At 43.1% G+C, this 21,423-nt stretch overlaps 1 protein-coding gene across 2 annotated transcripts in view; it reads left to right on the top strand.

Annotated features, from left to right (window-relative positions):
* CEP164 (centrosomal protein 164) overlaps positions 1–21,423 on the top strand; it is a 108,762-nt gene that overhangs the window by 9,763 nt on the left and 77,576 nt on the right. For both annotated transcript variants that reach the window (XM_075190012.1, XM_075190013.1), the window contains 4 exons: positions 2,653–2,854; positions 13,627–13,791; positions 13,927–14,064; positions 18,245–18,301. In XM_075190012.1, coding sequence (XP_075046113.1) covers positions 2,653–2,854; positions 13,627–13,791; positions 13,927–14,064; positions 18,245–18,301 — 562 coding nt within the window. The remainder of the gene's footprint in view (positions 1–2,652; positions 2,855–13,626; positions 13,792–13,926; positions 14,065–18,244; positions 18,302–21,423) is intronic.

The following is a 21,423-nucleotide window of genomic DNA, read 5'->3' as shown; positions in this document are numbered from 1 at the left end:
TTTTTATTTATAAAATACATCTATTAGGATGTTATGAATGTCTGCTGTACATAAAATGCATTTTTATAGTTGGTTTTTGATTGTAAAAACATGTTCTAGCATTCATACACTACCATCATCATTATCACTCAGCACTTATACCCGACCTATAGCCTGTGCAAGTTATACAACAGAAAAACAGGTACCTTAGAGAAACCCAAAGGTTAAATAAAATCCGTCTCTACAGAAGCCTACATGTATAAATTGGGATTAGGTTCTATATGGTTAGAACATTCCTCCAATAATGCCCTAATCCAAGAAGCTGTTTGTATTCTGTATAACTTTCTCACTTTTCATTCAGTTGTTGTTGTTTTTTTCATTCTTTTTGTTGTTTTCTGTGTGTATTTTAATTTATGGACTTAAAGGCGTTTGCACATCTATTTGCATGTCTCCAAGTGTCTTTTTTTTGGAATGAATTGCCCTCTTTTAGACTCGTTCTGCTGTCTGTCTTTCTACCAAGTCGTTCCATCTTGGGGTCTGATGTACAGTACTGTGCAAAAGTTTTAGGCAGGTGTGGAAAATATGCTGCAAAGGAAGAATGCTTTAAAAAAATAAGGTGTTTAATAGTTTATTTTTATCAATTAACAAAATGCAAAGTGAATGAACTGAAGAGAAATATAAATCAAATCAATATTTGGTGTGACCACCCTTTGTTTTCAAAACAGCATCAATTCTTTTAGGTACACTTGCACACAGTTTTTGAAGAAACATTGCAGGGAGGATGTTCCAAACATCTTGGAGAACTAACCACAAATCTTCTGTGGATGTAGGCTTGCTGGAATCCTTCTGTCTCTTCATGTAATACCAGACAGACTCAGTTGAGATCAGGGCTCTGTGGGGGTCATATCATCACTTCCAAGACTCCTTGTTCTTCTTTACGATGATGATAGTTCTTAATGACATTGACTGTATGTTTGGGGTCCTTGTCCTGCTGCAGAACAAATTTGGAGCCCATCAGACACACCTTCCTGATGGTATTGCATGAAGGATAAGTACCTGCCTGTATTTCTCAACATTGAGGACACGATTAATCCTGATCAAATCCCCAACTCCATTTGCTGAAATGCAGTCCCAAACTTACAAGAAACCTCCACCATGCTTCACTGTTGCCTGCAGACACCCATTATTGTTCCGCTCACATTAGGGATCACAGTAGATTCTGACACGTGGCTAATAAAAAGTCAGAATACAAGTGGTGGAATTCTTTTTGCAAACTAGCAGTAGTTCAACATTTGGAGCTTTCTTAGTTGAGCATTTGAGTCTCATTGAAGAAGAACTTTTTCGTTTTTGAAGACAAGTTCTATTTGCAGGTGCGGGGCACGGTGATGGGAGTGCCCTGTGCCCCGACCTTCGGGAACTTGTATTTAGGTCGATGGGAGAGAGAAACTGTCTAATTGAATACATGGAAGATATTATTATAATTTGGATGAAATCCTGATCTTCTGGAAAGAAGATCAGGGGGTAAATGTATTATGGTCCGTTTTTTTCAACTTGCCGGAAATCGGCGAGTTTACAGCTAAAATTTAAAGCGGCACTGGCTTGTAAAGGCAAACCGGCCCAAACAGCAGACATCTGCTGTTTGGGCCGGCCGCCCCTCCCCGTGGATGCAAGTGGTGCCGTCCACATAAACTGAATATTACCAACGGCGCACAGGCAGCCGCATCACATGACACTCGATGCGGCCGCGTCATTGATGCGGCCGCATCGCTTGTTATGTGATGCGGCCGCCTGTGTGCCCCCCGGGCTGAAATTTGTTAGCCCGCCCCTGATTTTTACATACAACTAAATAAGTATTTCTGTCCTGACCTAAATACTTATTACGTTTTTTTGCCCCAACTACTTATAAAACGGGACTGCTCGGTAATTGTTTTGGATGGGTGCCTTGAAAAAATTATGGAGACTCTAAGGGTGCCGCGAACTGCAAAAGTTTGGGAACCACTGTACTAAGCAATTAATGTATTTTTATTGCACCTCTTTGATTGGTTGTGACAATGATGTTCTTTAGGCAGCCTAAACTTTAAAGCATTGTTTTGGTCTTACTCCCTCAATCCCCTTATCTTGTCCCAAAACCCACCTGTCAGAATGATTGTGTTATTGTTCTCTCACATATATAATAGCACAAGGAATGGATTGTCGGCATGTGATGAGTTTGTCATCAGAAAACACTGCAATGTATTTTTTAGCCTTGCCATTTAAAAACCCAAAATTTATAATTTTTTTTCTTTTGTTATCTCTATTTTTTTAAAAGCTAATTCCACCCAAAACTAAATGTTTAGTAAAATAAAATACAAAAGAAAAAAAATACTTGCAATAACTTTATTCAGCAATGCCCCTAATGCTTGTAATCGTCCACTACATGAGACCCTCTGTCCTGCTACTGTTTTCCTGATTTTCATTTTTGCAAAAAGAAAGTTCATGGAGGAAAGTTAATGGACCATTACAGTCATTGGTAGATCTCAGGGGGACCACTTGTAAGCCAGACTATGTATTTTATTCTAATCTATCTTAAAACTTTAGTTTTGGATGCAGTTATCCTTTAACTGCCATACATTATCTTACTTATTCCTGTATTTGGCCACCCTCACCTTGCTAACTTTTCTGTTTTCCTTCCAGCCAAGATGTTACAGGTGAAATCTATTACTTCAACTTTGCCACTGGCCAATCTACCTGGGACCATCCCATAGATGAGGATTACAAAGAACGGGTCCTAGAGGAGCGGGCAAAGCTGCAAGCTCCAGGTCGGGGAAAGAAGCGAGAGAAAAAAAAGAAAAAGGAAAAGAAGAAAGGAAGGAAGGAGCTTCCCAAACCTGTTATGGTAAGTCACTTAGTGATGTCTCTAGACATTCTCAGGCTACAGCAAGCTGCCAGTCTTTCCACAATTTAGTTTAGGGAAGGTTTAGACAACTTGTGGCAAATACTGTATGGAAATACTGTACATCAGTCTTTAAAATGTAAAATATAAAATAGCAGAAGTGCCTGAGTTGTATGTATAATACAGACCAGTATATGATTCTGTTGTATGCAGTTAGAGTTGGATTTGTACAAAGAGGTGTGCACACAATATTCTACTACTTGGTCAATGGAGGGTTTTTTGCCCGTCAATCATCAGACCAGATTTCTTGGAATGTGTCGGCTTTTATAATTTGATATTGTATTCGCCTGGATTGATCGAGCTTTCTCTTATTAGCAAAAATCTTTATTATCAGTGTAAAGGGGGGATAGGGTGGGTTTGGGCTGCAAAACTTGTGGAGGCTGGAGGATTTTGTTGTGGGTTTTTGGTAATGTACACTCTTACAGTACTGTAGTAATAGGCATCCATATCATGTAGAGTGGGCCTTAATAGTCTTAGAATTGAATTGATTGGGTGAAAGGGACATCTTTTCAGTCTTTATTTACTGTTTTATTGTTGTTTTTAACAATGGTTAAGGAGGAATTTGATCCACGTTATCCCTGCCCGTTAACAACGTTAGGTCTGTTCTAATAGTGACCTAATACTAGATGGTATGTTAGTGAAGCATAGATCCCATCTCTCCAACTATAATAGTGTTAGGAACCCCTCCAGCCAGTACATCAAAACCCGGAGTCTGCTCTGAAGTCTGGTGTTCACTGGAGCCCCTAGTGGTGGGGACAGACTTGGCCGCAGACAAACCGAGGGTCGTGAGATGAGCACTGACTGGGGAGAACCCAGCTATAGAGTGTAGAAGCAAACAGCAGAGTGAAATCCAGGCAACGGTCGAGGGCCGGCAGCAGACAACGAATCCAAAGAACAAGCCGAGGTGAAAGGTCACAGGCAATACAACAGGGTCTAGAAACAAGCCAGGGGTCATACACGGGAGATCAGGTCAAGCAAACAATCAAGGAGCAGAAACAGGAACAGGGAGCCTAGCTACACTGGGAGCTATAACTGGCAGTGAGGCTCTGTCCTCACTGCCTTAAGTAGCGAGAGGAACCAATCAGGGCAGCGTGCATCGAGACTCCTCCCAATACATATATTATGTACTACTTGTACTTTCAATGAACAGTTTATACAGCAGCTGTTGTCTCCCTAAGACTCCATACATCAGCAGCAGTAGGAGCAGTAGGACAGCTGGCCAGGCGCTGCGGCAGACAACAGAGCGTCCCGGTTGTTGCCCAGGCAACCGGGATGTGGGAGGCGGAAGTGACGTCCCGGTCGTAATGGAGACGGCCGGGTAGTCCGAGGCACCGAAAGTGCGGGCCGCCGCGACTCCTAACAAATAGAACCAGAGCCTCAATGACATCACCAGGTTTCCACACTGACCTCAATGAGGAAACAGTCTTTTAATGATAGGGTACGTGGGAACTGAATCAAACAGTGACTGGTTCCAGCAGCAGCATGAGTAAACATGCTGCATGGCTGTGATTCCAGTAGGATATTCTAAGAGAAGTTTAGATACTGATACTGTTGTGATCAGCAAGCAGTTAAAGGAAAAATATGGCTGTAATTTCCCTGTTTTATCTGCATGTAGAAATCCTATATTGCAGGATAAGCAATATTATTTTAGATGTTAAACAATAATGTTGAATATTGCATCCCTGGTGTCTGGTGTTCCTTAATCTGGCGGTCCCCCAATATCTGTAGTAGTCTGGCTATGCTCTCCTTGCTCCTTCTACCGCTTTATGAGAATGGGAATCTCATGGAGGGGGAGAGCTGACAGCACCTTCTCTGTTTGAAGAAAAGCCTACCTCAGCAGAAGTGAGGAGAGCAGGGAACACGCTGGACCTGAAGCAAGTGATATTTTCTAACTTAATGAATTGAATTTTCAGTTTTGGGTGGGGTTATCCTTTAAATCTATAGTTAGAAAGCAGGAAACAAAGCTCACCTTTGACTAGTTAACAAGAGAGTAAATCATATTCAATATATTAAAACAAAACCTATTGTGTTTTTCTAGTATACATTGTAGGTGAACTAATGAAATTCTATATATAAAACAAAAAAGACAGTTGTCAGCACTTATCCATTACACTGCATATCTGTGTGTATTTAGCAGAATAAGAAAACATGAGTTATTAGTTCATATTTTGATCAAAACATTTAAGCCTGCATCCCAGCATCAAGGGCACCTCATTATGTGCCGGTCCTACACTGACCTATATACCTGGGAAGTGAGTGCATCTGATTTTAACTGCATTTTAATGGTGTTTAAAGCATATAGGTTATGTTTTGATCAAAATATGAACTAATACCTCATGCTTTCTTATTCTGCTAAATACACACAGATATGCAGTGTGAAGGATAAGCCCCAAGAATTTATCTCCTTGTTCTAACAAGTACTTAACGATGTCTGATTTGAATACTGTGTGAGGTAATGTTGTTGCTATTTTAATGTTACTTCAATTTGTAAATTGGTATCTTTAGCCCATGCCTCCCTGACACTCAACCTTCACCATCTGCCACTTCCTGCTCTTAAATCCTTCTACTCCAGCACTCTTCATGAGCAGTTTAACTTACAATTTGCCCCCAGTGTACTGTACACTAGAGCTATTCAACCCAACCTTAGTAGACATGTAATGAAACAGTGCCCTCTATGGCCAAACTTTCATAAATTGTCAGCAACGCCACCCGTCTCAGTGTTCAGACGTTTTTCAGGACTTGATTAGCGCTCATTGGTCATGAATAACTGCATAAAGGATGTAGAGGTACTGGCTTGCTATAAAATTACTAAGAATAAAGTGCACTTTGACTACATACACACACAAAAGGGGTTGCTTCATATAAATAAACACTGTTTAGGGGAAGTTTGGCAAAACTTACCTGTCACACTGCAGTGCAGGGCCTTACGTGGAGTGATTCATTTGTTTAGATACTGCTATGCAGCCTTCCGTCTGACGTATCATTTTCCAATTCAAACTTCATTTTATGCTACGTTCTTTGCAGGTCTTGGCTCATACTTGCCTACTTTTCCTACCTTAGGGAGATGGAGAAGTGAGGTAGGAAAGTGGAGGCGAGTGTCGCTTGATGCACAATGCATATCGTCATTTTAGTGTGTGGTAAATAAACCCCACCCACCACGGGAAACACTGTGCAGTAGTGCATCATCATACCCCTGCCATTCAGTGTTTACTGAGAAGGGTGGGGCTTTATTACACAATTCACTTCATGTCCCTGCCCACCCTGTAGCAGGTAAACGCTCTCTGAGAATTGCCTGGTCCCCTAGGGTCTGGACTTTCTGGGAGAGTAAGGCTAGATACACACTGAAGAATTTTCCAACCGACATGTTGTCTGAAACGATTAAACCTACGACTGAAAGTCCGTTCAGTCTGACGATTCATGCGCACACACCGACACGATTTACTTTCATACCTGTGCTCTTAATCTGTTGCTTCATCTGGTTCTCTAGTCTTCTGAGATTAACAGCACAATATTCATTCATTATTACGAGTAATGGGGAGAGAAAACATGTTTGGTTTGGGCACTCTTGTGAAACACTAAAAAGTAGATTTATAAAAACATAATCTTTATTAAAGAATTTTAAAATATGGGAAAATGAAGAGGAGAATTGTTAATATATTCCTGAAATGGATTAGCTGCGAAATAGTTAAAAACAAAAACTGTGATAGTGACGTAGTGCAAAACGTATAGTGCATTAAAATGGCAGCAAAAGCCACCAAAACCTTGCTGTGTGTATTTATTATATTAATTAAGCACGTTTATAATCTTCTTTTCTCTTGCCTCCACCTGGGGGACCCTGCTTACCATGGGGACGTACCAAAGCAGCCCTCCTAATAGAGGGACCGCTCTGACAGTCTGGTCCGCAACACTGTGCGGCCTAAACTGGCATCCGGGGATGCAAACACCTTAACTTGATAAAACCTAGTGAAGGTATGGACAGGACCAGGTGACTGCCCGGCTGAGCTGATTCACTGAGACCCTGTTATGCGCAGCTCAAGAAGCCCCCACTGAGCGGGTGGAATAGGCAGCAATACGACTAGGAGCAGGCCAATTGGAACTGATGTAGGCCTGCTTGATTGTGGACATAATCCACCTAGCAATGGTCTGCTTAGAAGCTGGCCAGCCCCGCTCCGGTAAACCATTGGTTCAAAAGGAGACCTCTGAAGCATGATCAGAACCAGGGAACCATAAGCGTAACATAAGGGCCTTTATATGCAGGACCCCTTGAAGGAAGGTTCTTACTTCCGGAATATCAGCTATTTTCAGTTGGAAAAAGATAGATAAGGCCGACACCTGGACCTGCGTCCGAGCCATCATGGAGAAAGGCTAGGATACAGGAAAGATGAAAAATTAGTCGGCAGTTTTCATTCGCACCACTTAATGTAGGTATGCCGCACTCTGTAATAAATGTGGGCTGAGGTCGCAGCATGGTGTCTACCACTCTGGAGGAAAGCCCTCTGGACCGCCAGAGTTTGGCCTCAAAGACCATGCCAAGAAAACCCACAGAGGTAGGTACTGGTAAAGAACCAGGCCCTGCCATAACAGTTCACCTCACCGGAGCAGAAACCTTCTTGGAACTCCTACCCTGCTTAGAATGTCTGTGGACCTGATGTGTCTGTGCCAATCTGGAACCCTCAGGCTCACCAGAAGCTGCCCTAGAAAGGCCAGCAACTTCTGGGACTCTGTGAGGGATGGAAAGCCCCCCCCCCCCACTGCTCAATGGGCCCTGCAGGATGTAGCTAGACTAGCCCCCCCCACCTGGAGGATTTGTATCTGAAGAGTGTAAACTTTCATGCCCAGCCATCTAGGAGCCATCTAGGAGAGATCTAAAAGAGTTTAAGTAACCTTCTCCCAGTCATATTCCGGCAGATGACTTCTGCTGAAGGAATCAAAGCGACAGCCTGGCATCAATATAGTGTCATCGTTATGTCAAAAGAGCAAGGGGGGGCGACGCTAGAACAGCAGCTATGCTGACCCCCTGAATGATCACCCCTCTCCAAGTTCTGGGTGGACACTGCTCCAAGAATTCTGACCCACAGGAGGCGTACCCCTACCCCTGCTGTCATGGAAAAGGAAAGGGTCCATCAGGCTGCAGGTCCGGGAGCCTGGGGTCTTGATATTTTGTAGAGAATAGGGCTCTATCTCTTTGGGAATGACCTCTGGCCACAGAGGATCTTCCCCTAATGGTCTGGCCTCTCGCCAGTGGACCCCGCCGAAGGTATTGGTGAAAAGACCCAAACCTCAGAACCCTAGTTTTTGGGGTACTCTTCGTAAGGAAGGTACTTTTACCTACCGTTACCTGAGAGATAATATTATCTAATTCTGGCAAAAAAGGGCTGAACCTGAGTAGGGAAGAGCCTCCAGAGATTTATTTGACTCTGCATCGGCATCCCAGGACCTGATCCAGAGAATCTTACGGTCCACTATTGCCAATGCTGAGATAGATTAGGAAACTGAGACTGCTTTTTGAGCAGCCTCATACAGGTAACCTGAGGCCTCCTTTAAATGTAGAGCCAGGTGAAGAAGATGTGAGTCTTGTATCCCTGCTACCAGCTGGTCAGCCCAGGTCTCCAATGCCCAGGCGACCCACGCTGAAGAGAGCATAGGTCTTAGTAATGCACCTCCCACCAGGAAGATGTATTTAAGAAAACCATCCACCCTGCGGTGAGTGGCGCCAGGAAGTGGCACAGAACCCGGCACTGGAAGAGGAGTATGGCGGGCCAGCCTGGCCACTGGCATATCCACCTTAGAAACAGCCCGTTGGGAACAGGTTTCAAACGTCTGCAGGGGACAAAGGACTGGAAATCTGAGCGGTATAACAAATTTACGATCTGGCTGCTTCCAAGCTGACTCTGCTATCTCTGTAAGTTCCACTGATACCGGAAAACAGACAACATGAGGTTTCCTGCACTTAAAGAGGCCTAGGTCTGACCGAGGTTCCTCTAGATCCAATAGATTCAATGTCTGGCGCACTGCCAGTACCAGATCCTCAATGCGTTAACTCCCTGATGGTTCAGCCATGTCACCCACCAGGGAAAGGGATCCGAATCCTCAGAAAGCTCACCTTACTCCACCGAAGACTCTTCTGAATCAGAAAGTGAGAGGAGAGGATGAGTAGACCTATGACGGTTGCAGCGTTGTCTTTGGGTTCTGCGAGTGTCCAAAAACCGATTTAACCCAGTCCAGGACTTTAACTAAGGACGTGGACCACACAGGCTCTCCCTGAGAGGGGCCTCTGAAAGAGGAGGTGGATGCCTGACCAACAAGGCTCAGGTTCACTTCCTACTGCCGTGGACACTGGTGCAGCAAACGGGGCGGAAGCCAGGGGCTGGGATCTCTGAGTCAGTGCCAACACCGACTGCGCCAGTGTAACAGCCCACGCCGGTTCCTCCAACTGCTGTGGTGCAGAACCCTGGGCCTCTTCACCCCAGGCCCCTGCATCACAGTCTGCACAGTCTGCACAATCCGCCCCTGTGTCCTACTGTCCACTAGGAAGCTTTACTTTACATTTGGAACAGGTGTAATATTTAGTCTGACATTGTTATAGAACAAGATAATACATTGTTATATAACACAATAATACATTCCCCACCATTACCTGCCACCTGTCTAGTATAGAGGCAGAAGGTAGCAGCCATACCCAGAGATAATTGGGAGAAGGTGTGCTTTTTTTTTTAATCAGAAAAGGAAAGAAAAATCACTTTCTTAGAGGATACTGTTTTGTCTATGACATACGCCACAGTAACTTTCAACCATATGAATATGTATATATACACACTCGTACCTAGGTTCCAGCCTATACTTCTATAGCAAGCCTAGGTACATAAATTGTGATTTATGGGGCACAATATTTACTCCAAACATCAGCATACATATATCCACTATAACACTATTGTGTACAGTGTGAAAAAGATGATAGAAAAAGGTAATTAGCCCTCCCGTTGCCCAAGAACCAGCTCAAATGATTAGAGAGTCCCCTGACTGTAGATGGGTGCCTCCCTTGTATTTCCTGGGTTGGAACATACCAACTTGTTGCAACAAACAGGGAGTTCCTTTTCAATCACTCCCTCCCCTCTCAGGCAGCCTGAGCATACAGGCCAAATTCAGGCATTTGTTAGCATAACCCTGCTGGCCTCTTGTCTATAGCTGTAGATATTCCAATAGCAGCTGCTCCGTTTTTGGTCCGAGCCAAGTGCCCCCCTCAAATGCAGCAGGGACTTGGTATATTCCAAAATGGTGCCTGGCACACAGAGATGCGGCGCTCACTGCCAAAAGGCAGTGCCCATGTCTGAACGGCCCAGGGTAACGGCAGTATCCTTACTTGGTGCTTTTACCAGAAACATCCCCGCAGAAGCCTCCTCTTGTCCGTGGCTGCTGCGCTTTGATATATCAAGCTGAAAAACCTACATAAGCTGTGTATGTGCTGCCTATAGCACCTTCTAAAAAGGTGTAAGCTTGCAAGCAGGGCCTTCTCACCTCTTTGTGTGTTTTACCCATTTTGTTTATTAGTTTACTGTGTTTGTCCCCAATTGTAAAGTGCTATGGAATATGTTGGCGCTATATAAATAAATGATGATGATAAGTAATATTTAAAAAGGAAATGGCTGCAGCACAGCACGCCAGAGGTCCTACACCTCTGGCACTCAAACATATACTGAAGTTCACACAGGTTTGCAGAGGGTATATAGCCTGTCGGCAAGAAAGTTAACTATTTTGAGTGCCTACTCCAAGTTCCCTCATACAGCCCCATGGTAAGCAGGGTCCCCCAGGTGGAGGTAAGAGAAATCCATTTTTCCTAGTCCATCGGGAGACACAGGATGCCCACCATTAACTCTTCTTCTTTTTTTCTTTTTTTTTCTCTTTGTTTGACATGTTGTCTTCTTTTGTTCAAGAGAAGTTAATGTTTTCTCTCATCGTTTCTTTTCTCTATATTATCTCCTTTCCTGTGGGGCTTGGTTAAACATAAACTAGCAGAAAGGGGAAGTATAGAGGGGAGGAGCTAGGGCAAACTGTGACTGGATCACTGATAAATAACTTCTGGTATAAATTAATTTAAAGGAAATAACTTATTTATATAATTGCACATGCACTTATTTTTGATATTTGTGTATATTTTGGTAAGGGAAATCTTTAATTTCAGAGTCCAGGGGAAGAAATTTGTTTCTTGTTTAACCTTGCTAGAGGAGAGGCATTATTTCTTAAGGTATATATCTGATACATTAAGCCTTTGTGGATAGAAGTCTTTTGTGTGTTATGTTGTGGGGAAGTGGTTTGTTTCGGGTTTGTACCTTTCTTTGGGAATGTATATTCTGCACTGATGAGGGGCCCCATGCTAATTAGATATTTTGATGTGTGAAGGTCCAACATTAAAGTGGGGAACTTTTAATTAAGACTGGCTCCTAGATTCTCTTCATCTGAAAACCAGATACATGACATCACAGCCATTCTAGAATTTCATAGATAAGTGTAAATATTGTTGGCTTTACAATGCCTGTAAATCCATGTTTGTGTAAACACATTGCATCCTGATTCTAAAAATAGCCTGTGTCCAAATCAGTATAAAAAGCATTATCTTGTACATTGTTCTTCTTGTTCATTTGACCTGATCACTGGTACCTTTAACCAGTGTGAGAGCAAATAAACATCACTTGCTTCAACGGGGTACACTCACAGTGTCAGTTACCCAGAAGAATCCCGGTACTGGATGCCGGTGAGGAGTCCAGTGGTGGCAGAATTTGTAAGCCCCCTCCTACTACGGCAAGAGGGCGTATTTGGGATAATGAAAGGGAACGGTGGCGAAGTAAGCCCAATCGGCTCCCAGCAGCAACAGGCAGGGTAGCATAGGCGGTCCATCCTGTCACACTAACTAACATCTTTCTGAAAGTGCCACACGCCTATCTCACTACCACTGTACCTCAATGTCCCCCGTGCCCACCAGTGAACTAGGAAAAACAGATTTTTACGCAAGTATAAAATTCCTTCTTCCCTAGTCATAAGAGTCTCCCTCCTTCTGGGGAGCTGAAAATTTACTTCCCCAAGGAAAGCTTCTGTCAACTTCAGGGAGAAAAGGCCCACCGAGCCTTGCAGTGGAGGTATGCCTCAAAGGGCCTTAGGGCTCCATGGGTCAAATGTCAAAGATCAGAGGGCCATCTCTTCAAATATTTTATGAATGACTTAGGGGGCTGTTTATCAAAAGGAAGATCAGCCCTAAATCCAGCAAAATCAGGAGTGTTTTTACATTTTTTTTTTTTTACATATTTTGTTTATTATTTTTATAATTCTGGAATCCGGGCTTCCAGTTCCAGTGTGTATGTGTGAGCTCACGTGAACAGTCTCTGGCCTGGTGAGCTCTAAAACTCCTCTTGCTGCTGCCAGTCTATATTGCTGGGGAGCTGAGCATCGCTCTGCTGCTCAGGTGACATTTTAATGATAAATTGTGCGGACAATGATTTTCTAGCTGCAATCTTAAGAACTGCTATAGCCGGTACAGGAAGTCCTGCAGGCTTCAGCCCAAAATTCTTTTGCAAATGCTGGAAAAATAAATATAAATAATGGGGCTTGCCATGATTTATATATTCAACTTCAAAATTCAGTATTTGTAAATAACTCAGGGATGTTGCTTATTAAATACTCGATCTGCGCATTTCAACAAGTGAAGGTAAAACAAAAGGCTATTTATAATAGTTAGGCAATGAATATACTCATGCGGTTCATATGTTCCTGTTCAGCACACTGCTTTATTCTGTCACCTTATGGTTGTAGAAATCTACCTGCTATGCCATTGCTTTTGGCTACAAGCAGGAAATGTATTCCCAATTCTACATTTCAGCTGATTGACAACCACATATCCCGTGCTTGGGGTGTAACCTGGAGTTTAATAACTGCAGATTTAAAATAATCGGTTGTCTCTAAAGCGAGAATCAACCTGTCAGTGTACGAGAGCTTCCTAGTGTAACCCACTATCAATTAGGTATAGAGAATAATGTGACATCTTGTGTGTGAATCAGTCTCTGAACAGATGTGTTTTTGTCAATGTGTTTATTTTCCCTCCTGTCAGTAAATGTAGCACGTAAGAATATCTTTGATTGAGCACACTATAATTGAATAAACATACAGCAATCCTCCGTGAGCACAACCAAGCATGTCTTGATGTTTGTATTAATAAATGTGCACAAGTATCATTTCATATAGACTTATTCCTATTCTGTCAGTAGCACTGTGTCAAAAATCCATAAGGATTCTTATTCTTTGAGACTCTCTAGGCATCACTCGTACATATAGTTTCTGGTATAAATAGCTGTAATTTAGCTCATATGGAAAATGTTAGGAATGGATCAGTGATCCAAACACCTGTTTGTCTTTAGTCCATAAATCATGCACTTGGTTGTACCTGAGCATCCGGATTCAGAATGAGGACCATCAGTAGCCCACTTTGTCATGATCCCCTATCTGAGCTGTGTTACAGCAGTGAAAATAATTGCACTACTGAATGATCTGTTCATGGATTATCTACATTATGTAATCTGCTTTATTTTACAAATTGAACTCCTCACACTACAATACTAGAATGTCAAAATCATGCTGCATATATATTATTGCTGTACTCTTTTGAAATGTAAGAGTTTCAGTTTCTTCCCTGTCGTGTATCTCTCACATTGTTAATTGTTGTCTAATAGTCTCTGGGATCACCCCTTGGACCAGTGCAGGGACCCCTTGGAAGTCTGGCTCCACTTCGGGCATTAGGTGACCCTGCTGGAAGCGGCGGGGGAGTATGGGGATCTCTGAGTAGCAGCACAGGAAGCTCTGGAGGATTTGACAATTTGTTGGGTGGAACTCCTGGTGTAAGTAACACAGCTGTTCATACCCCCTTAGACCATACACCATTGTGGTATTTTTCCTATTCTGTTATGTATTAATTGCTTTATCTTTAAACAGTATTAATGGTTCTTCTGATCATACTTACGTCTTTTCATCAGATCACTGCTCTACCGCCCCAAAAATCAGCAACCTATATCAGAACCGTCAGAGGAAAGCCACCAGAGGAGAGGGTGAGCCTCACACTGCCAGGTTTGGAAGAGGAGGATGAGGACGATGACCGGTACAGTGAAGATCCGGTGAGAACAGAACATTGTGATATCTTCCTAAGTACAGTTTTATCATTTTGTTTGTGTGTGTCTATGTGGAAATATTAAATGTTCCCTTTGTGGTGTCATACACTGTGTTGTTGGACGGATCTCCACATCAGACAAGTTTACTCATTTTTTGCAAAATTTGTATACTTCACAATGCAACCGGAAGAATCAAACTTATAAGTTGTATTTTCTTTTTCCAGCCATTTGGGGCAATGCTTGACATTGGGGTATAGTTGGTGCTACAGGAGTATGGCACTTTATACATACCTGCTTTGAACATAAGCTTCTCTCCTAGTATGTCTTTCCCTCAGGGTTGCCTTCACTCTGGGTCCTTGCAGTAGGTGTGCAGCCTCTGGGCTTTCCTTACCCCTGATGCGACGACAGTTGCTGGATATCTAGTGTGGTGTTTTTTTTACATACACACTGCAGCTCATGAGTAATGCTGTAAAGTGCTCGTCTCAGCTGCACTCCTGACAACGAGCAGTTCCTCAGAGTGGAAGCTAACAGCAGGGGAGAGAGGAAAATGTCAGTGACAGTTACTATTTAAAGAAGTAACGTCGCACTAACGGTCAGGATGAGGAAGAAAGCACCGAAGAAGAACTAAGCATATTCAATTATATTAACCACACCTACATATAAACGGATGCATCTCCCTTAGGGGAGGTAGCCGTTTTAGGTGGGAATAGATGAAGGAAGTAACTCCTCCTCCTCAGAAGGTTTGACGGGCTCTCACTCACAGATTCCGCCGTCTTGCCATTGACAGATTGCGATCACCTCAGACTGCAGCCTCTCCTACTGTGCTCCTATTGGGTTTAACTCTTTTTATATTGTTTTAAATCTGTTTCTTATGCCTTTAGCACTTATTTATACGATGTGATAGACACATATTCATTCTTGGTTGCACTCTGACCCGGATGCCTTGTGTACAGCGTGTGAGACGGAGTCCCATGAGCAGCGTACGCCTACTGCGCCATCAGCAGTATTGGAGGAACCAGTATGGCGACAGGCATAGCTGAATTTGCTAAGGTAATTGCTCAGTTTTAGGATCGCAGCTATTGATAAGCCTTTAGAACCGAACTTAGAGAGGTCCACCTTTAGCAGCCGCCTTTCCCATACAACTATAAACGTTCGCCGGTACTAGGATGCCCCCAGGACATCTCTATGGTAGTAGAAGCTTATCAGGATAGCTGCAGCACTAGATAGAGTGACTGGAGGTGGAGGTCAGACCTGGAAGGGGGTCCGTAGCCAGAAGAAAGGGCAAGGTACAGGTCAGAGGTCGGGGCTGGCAGCAAGCAAGCAGGTCCAATATTTAGGCGAGGGTCAAGGTCTCAAGCAGAGAAGCAATATCCAATATCCAAGCAAATGGTCAGGGCAACAGGCAATCAGACAAGGTCCAAAAATTCAACCAACGTTACAACGGAGAAACAATCAGGAAATATCAGGAAGCAAAGCAGGTCAGCAACACACAGGCAGTGGACGCTATAACCGCCAGGGAGACTAAGCCCTCCTTGCCTTAAATAGTAAAACTGCCCAATCAGAACACAGGGCAACAACCCACATAATCCGCCACAGGTGGGTGAATAATTAACCAGATGTCCTTGTGCACGAGCCCGGCTACCCAGCTGGCCGGGTCGCGGCAGTGAAATGAAGAGTGTCCCAGCCATTGCCATGGGGACAGCCGTGACGAGAGCCGGATGTGAGGTCCCGGTCATCGTGACATCCCGGTCATCATAACAACGGCTGGGTCGCAGCCAGGGACCCGGAGTGAGTCGATCGGCTCGTGACACTCCACAAAGAGAGGTAGGTGATTTTTCTACTTCTTAAAGTGCACCACACATTTCATCTTCAGGCCAGACAACGCACAATAGTGGGACTGCTCTGACTGAGACAGTTTTGGCGATTTCGCTGGATGAGTCAGCACAGCACTGGCGAGAGCCTCTTCCTCTTTGGAATGTCTCCTCAGTGCCCCCCCCCCCCATATGTGGGCTGAAAAATGCCAGGTTTCTGACTCTGCTCAGGTTCCTACCCCTGAATCTGATCATTTTTCTAAGGAGGATGAAGATTTGTTTAGGAATACGGAAGGTGTGGATTCCTTAGGGGCTGATGATACATCTCAAATTATAGATAATTTGATCTTGGGCATTAGACAAACTTTAGGATTTGCAGAACCTGAGATAATTGAATCTTCTGGCTTTCCTTCTTTTAAGAAACTAAATAAACAGCCAGTTTGTTATCCTTAATCTCCTCCACTGGCGATGGAATCTGAGGCTTGGAAAGCACCACACTAAAAGTTTAAAATTACAAGTAAATTTACCCATTGCCGCCAGAAGAGTATTTTAAGTGGGAGAGTTCTTTGAAAGTAGATCCTCTTGTGCGCCTCACTACAACCATTACTTTTCTGGTTCAGGGACTGGTACCCCTAAAGGATACAACGGATAGAAGATGTGATTTTTTTTTTCTGTCACCTTATGTAAGTGGCAGAAACTTTATTTCATCCCAATATGTCCACTGCTTGGGCCAATAGAGCTATTCAGACCTGGGCTGAGCAATCAGCTAAAGGTCTTCAGGATAATGTGCCCAGATATTACTTAATTATTTTGGCAGAATATATGCAGGTGCTTACGTTCATGGTCAGCAGATTCCAAGCGTACTCTAGAATCTTTACTATTTGATGGGGTGATTCTGTTTGGCTCTCAATTTGAGCAGATAATCCAGGTAGCCACTGGTGGATAAAGTACTTTCTTACCTGTCAGCACTGCAAAACCTAAACAGACTCGTTTCTGGTCCTTTCAGAGCTTTGGTAACCCCAGAGGGACACCCTCTAGGACCAGTCATTGTCCTCAAGGCGAACGTTAGGGCTCTGGTCGACGTGGAGCTTCAAAACCTGGGGACAAACTGGCAGCATGACAGGATATCTCACCACGATTAATTGGTGGAGCCCTTTCTACTGGTTTTTCAGAGCCAGTGGCGGGCCTCAACTTCAGATCTCTGGATACAGGGGACAGTGTCTCGGGGTTACATTATAGACCTACTCAGATTTCCTCCAAAAGGGTTCTTTACCATGGGTCTTCTGCTTTGTTCACGCAAGAGTCTAGCATTACAAGAGACTGTTCAACAGCTAATGGTCACTGTTGTAATTTTTTCTGGTTCCGTTTAACGAACAGGGAATGGGTTTTTACTTCAAACTTTTCTTAGTCCCAAACCCTTTTCTCCCAATCCTCAACCCCAATACTGTAAACAAAATGGTTCTGGTATTGGGTTTCAAGATGGAATCATGTTCATTGATTGCAGGTGTGGAACACGGGGAATTCTTTCCATCACTCGACATAAAATATGTTTACCTACATGCTCCAATATAAGAAGATCATCAGTGTCTTGTTCATTTTGCAATCCGGAACAATCATGATCATTTCACCTTTTGGACTCTCTTGCGCTCCAAGGGTATTCACCAAGATAATGGCAGTCATGGCATGTATTCTTCATTCTTATGGAATCATTCTAGTGCCCTATCTAGATGACCTGTTATTGAAGGCGCTATCCGTGTAATGATTCTCTTTTTGGAGGCTCACAGTTGGATCCTCAATTTGACCAAATCTTTTTTGATCCCAGAAAATGCCTTTTTGAGTTTAGATTTTGATAAGGTGGTTGTCTGTCCACACTTTTTACTAAACTCTATAAATTGCAGGGCTCTGCATGTCTGGATGTTAGTTTTGGCCACAAGGGGTTGTGCGCTACTGTTCCAGAGCAATACCTCCCTTAGGGGCTGCTTTGGTATGTCCCCAAAATCTCAAAATGTCACCCAATGGTTGGAAGGAGAAAATATGATTTTTTTACTCACTTTAAAATCCATTTCTCTGACTCCATTGGGGGACACTGCACACCCTTCCCTTGTTCTGATATTAATGTTGTGGTTTAAAGTTAAATTTTTATTCTCTTGTTACGCCTGGATAGCACTCTGTTCTGAGCTTGGTTATACAAAACCTGAGTCTTCTGGACTGGGAGGGGCATAGTAGGGGAGGAGCTTGTGTTCAAAGCAGTTATGTATAAAGTGCCATACTCCTGTATCACCTACTATACCCCAATGTTTCGCAGTAACCACCAATGGAGTCAGAGAAATGGATTTTATGGTGAGTAAAAAACAAATCCTCTTATTTCCCTGTAGAGCCCAAGAGGATCATCCCATCTACTCAAGAACTTACATATGGACTTTGAATATGAGGTAAGGTCAAATTCATTATTTTTGTACAGATTTGTTTTGTCAGCTGGAATTTGCTTAATATTCTCATGCTATTTAGTTGGCAAAAGTGTTTTAAATCAGATATGCGAAGTACTTGATCGAAAATAAGCACACAGATACACATACAGAGGCAAATGTTGGTGCACATCTTAGAGTGCTATTAGATTTTCAGTGGTTTTAACATCATATTGACTCGGCTAAATGTGCAGATTGCATGTTCTGTATAATAATCTTTAGTTAGGGGTCAAATGGATAGTTTTAATATATATGTTGGTTGATAAAGTAGAACTAATGTTGTTTCAATCACAATAACAAATTGTTTAGCATTCAGTTAGTTCTTGTCATGTCTGTCTGAGAAGTGGAGGTTCCATTTCTATGTATCATCCAGGACAGTGAGCGGGGAGCGGAATGCGCTGCAGTCAGCTGCACAGATGAGGGCTCTGAACCAGAGCTACAGAACCTTGGAAAATTTGATGATGAAGAGGAGAGCCAGAAAGAGGTGCCCCCTGGGCATATGACATCAGGCTTTAGTGATGTCATGGACACCCTGCATGTGTGTGTGTGTGTTTGATCCTGTGTATGTGACCCTCACTCACCTGTAGCCTTGTCAGACATTCCCATTAGTCATGTTATTGTCTGTTGATTAGAAGAGGAACACTAAGTGGTATCTGACTTTTTAAAATGCTCCTGTTTTGGGAGTGTTTACAGCTGGTTGAAAGATATTGTATATATGAATGTGATAAATTGTTCAGCAGCAGATGGAATTTGGGCAATAGATTCTAAATGTAATATTGGGAGTGATTATATAGAACGTGCAATGTCTCACATGGAATAATGAAAAAACTAATTTTATTTGGTAGTCTGGAAATGAATAAGTACTCCTCTGTGATAAATATTATTACATTCATACATCAAAATCTCTTCTATTTGACGTGAACTTTCCACCAACGCTTCTGACTGTTCTGTTTGATGCTTTGTGTCTCCTGTTGTGTTAGAGCTGTTTTTCTTTGGACTTAGTAGTTTGTTCTTTGTCTACCTCCATCGGGTTTAGTAACATCAAACAATGATATTCCTCCCCACAATTTCTCTAGAAGGGTTTGCAGGGGAGTTGGAGTGTGCGCCCATCTCCCTTTTCTGCTGGCCCTTCACCAGCGCACGACTCCAGTTTGGACAGAGGACAGATTGAGCAGCCTGGAGTGTCCGTGACCCAGCTGGTACACAGTACGTCTCCAGTTGAAAAACCTGCACAGAGGCAGTCTGTACTAGGCTCCTTTGAAAATAACTCCAAGGATGGAATTTCTGGAGTCTCCATAGCTGGAGAGCCATGTTCCAGCACCAGGGATCATGTCCTGGAACAAGAGGCCCAGGATGTAAGAAAAGTCCCTTATACCTGCTTTCTGAGCTTTTCCAGTGAACCTACCCAACTGGCTATTGTGCTGCTACTGTACTAGATCTGTTTTCTGCTTCTAGTCTGCATCTGTTATAACCAGGGGTGAACCTTAGCTCCTCTAGGTGTAGTAGTGGCATTGAATAAGAAGGCAGAACTTAGTGTGTGATGCATCAGCTTCCTAGATTGAAAAAAAAAAAAAATACATTATAGTATACTCTATATAAGGATGTGCTGCTTTACCTTTTTAGCAGGCCCATTGAATAATGGAGATACTACAGTCAGTATTTTCAGGGCAAAATAAGACATTTCCTCCTTTTGCAACTTGGGTAGTGTTGCTATCTACTACATGGTATCAAAGCAATATATATTTAAAGAACAACAACTGTGTTTTGGATGGAGAAAGAGGAGTAAAAAGATAATTGAAGACATTGTATTTACCTTGCAGGCATTGTTTGGATCTGCGAGTGCCCAATGGCTGTAATGGACCCACATTCCACTTCCCTATAAGCTTACTGTTTGCTTGTATCACACACTATAGCTCTCGGTGGTAGTCACTTTAACGATACTAATAAGCCCGACACACTTTAAACCGGCTAAATAATAACGATGAGGATAAAAGCGACAAGGTGGAAATATCCACTTGCCATATAATAGACTTTTAGTATATCCGGCAGTTTTAATAACTTCCACATGTTAAAAGCGACGTTCCCGAATATCTACAGTCAGAAGTGATGTCACTTTTAATGATCTGACTGAAAATGCCGCTTTTAAAGAGGCAGTGGCCGGACCCATCGCCTGCTTTACATTATACAGGCGGTCAGTCCGGCCTTTGCTGCTTTAAAACCGCAGTTTTCAGCCACACCATTACAAGTGACGTTACTTATGACTGTAGATATTCGGGAATGTCGCTTTTAACATGTGGAGGTTATTAAAACTGACAGATATACTAAAAGTATATTATATGGTAAGTGGATATTTCCACCTTATCACTTTTATCCTCATTGTTATTATTTAGCCGGTCTAAAGTGTGTTGGGCATATTGGTGCCATATATCAGTACCAGAGCCATAGCTTTCTGGGACCCAGGAGGATTGAAATAGCACCTGCAAAGTATTACATCTCTCTTCATCTTCACACAAAACTGATTTTTAGTTTGCGGTTCTTTTTTTTTTTTTCTATTCTATTCTCTATCATGTTAAGCTCTTTGCTCAGTAAATTACTATTTTTAATATAATAATGCTGGAACTGGCTTGCCAGCAAAATATGCCAATCTTGACCCTTTTGCTGTGGGTGTTTAGTGCGACTCTCAATGCTCTATGTCTTCTGAGGGCAATACTCATTTATTCTTCCTGTAAAAGGAAGGTGTAGTGAAAAATCTGCATTTACTGTACTGTATACATAGCACCACAGGGGCGCACACAGGGGGGGGGGTTTCTGGGTCTCCAGAAACCCCTCCCCTCCGCTAATGAAGTGCCCCACATAGTGGCACTGTACTATACAGCAGCCGCTGCGCTGTCAAAGAAGCGTCCGTGGCGGTGCTGTATTATATACAGCACCGCCGCGGACGCTTCTTTGACGGCGCCGCGGCTGCTGTATACTACAGTGCTGCTGAAACGGAGCTGCAGCAGCTCTCTCGCGTGTGTTTTTGTTTTTTGGGAGGGGGGAAACCCCCCCTAACAATCCTGCGTGCGCCACTGCACCGCAGCATCCTTGTG

This window comes from Mixophyes fleayi, chromosome 11 (genome assembly GCF_038048845.1).
Source record: "Mixophyes fleayi isolate aMixFle1 chromosome 11, aMixFle1.hap1, whole genome shotgun sequence".
Classification (NCBI taxonomy): domain Eukaryota; kingdom Metazoa; phylum Chordata; class Amphibia; order Anura; family Limnodynastidae; genus Mixophyes; species Mixophyes fleayi.
Note: the sequence above shows the minus strand (reverse complement) of the source record. Positions and strands in the feature narration are given on the sequence as shown.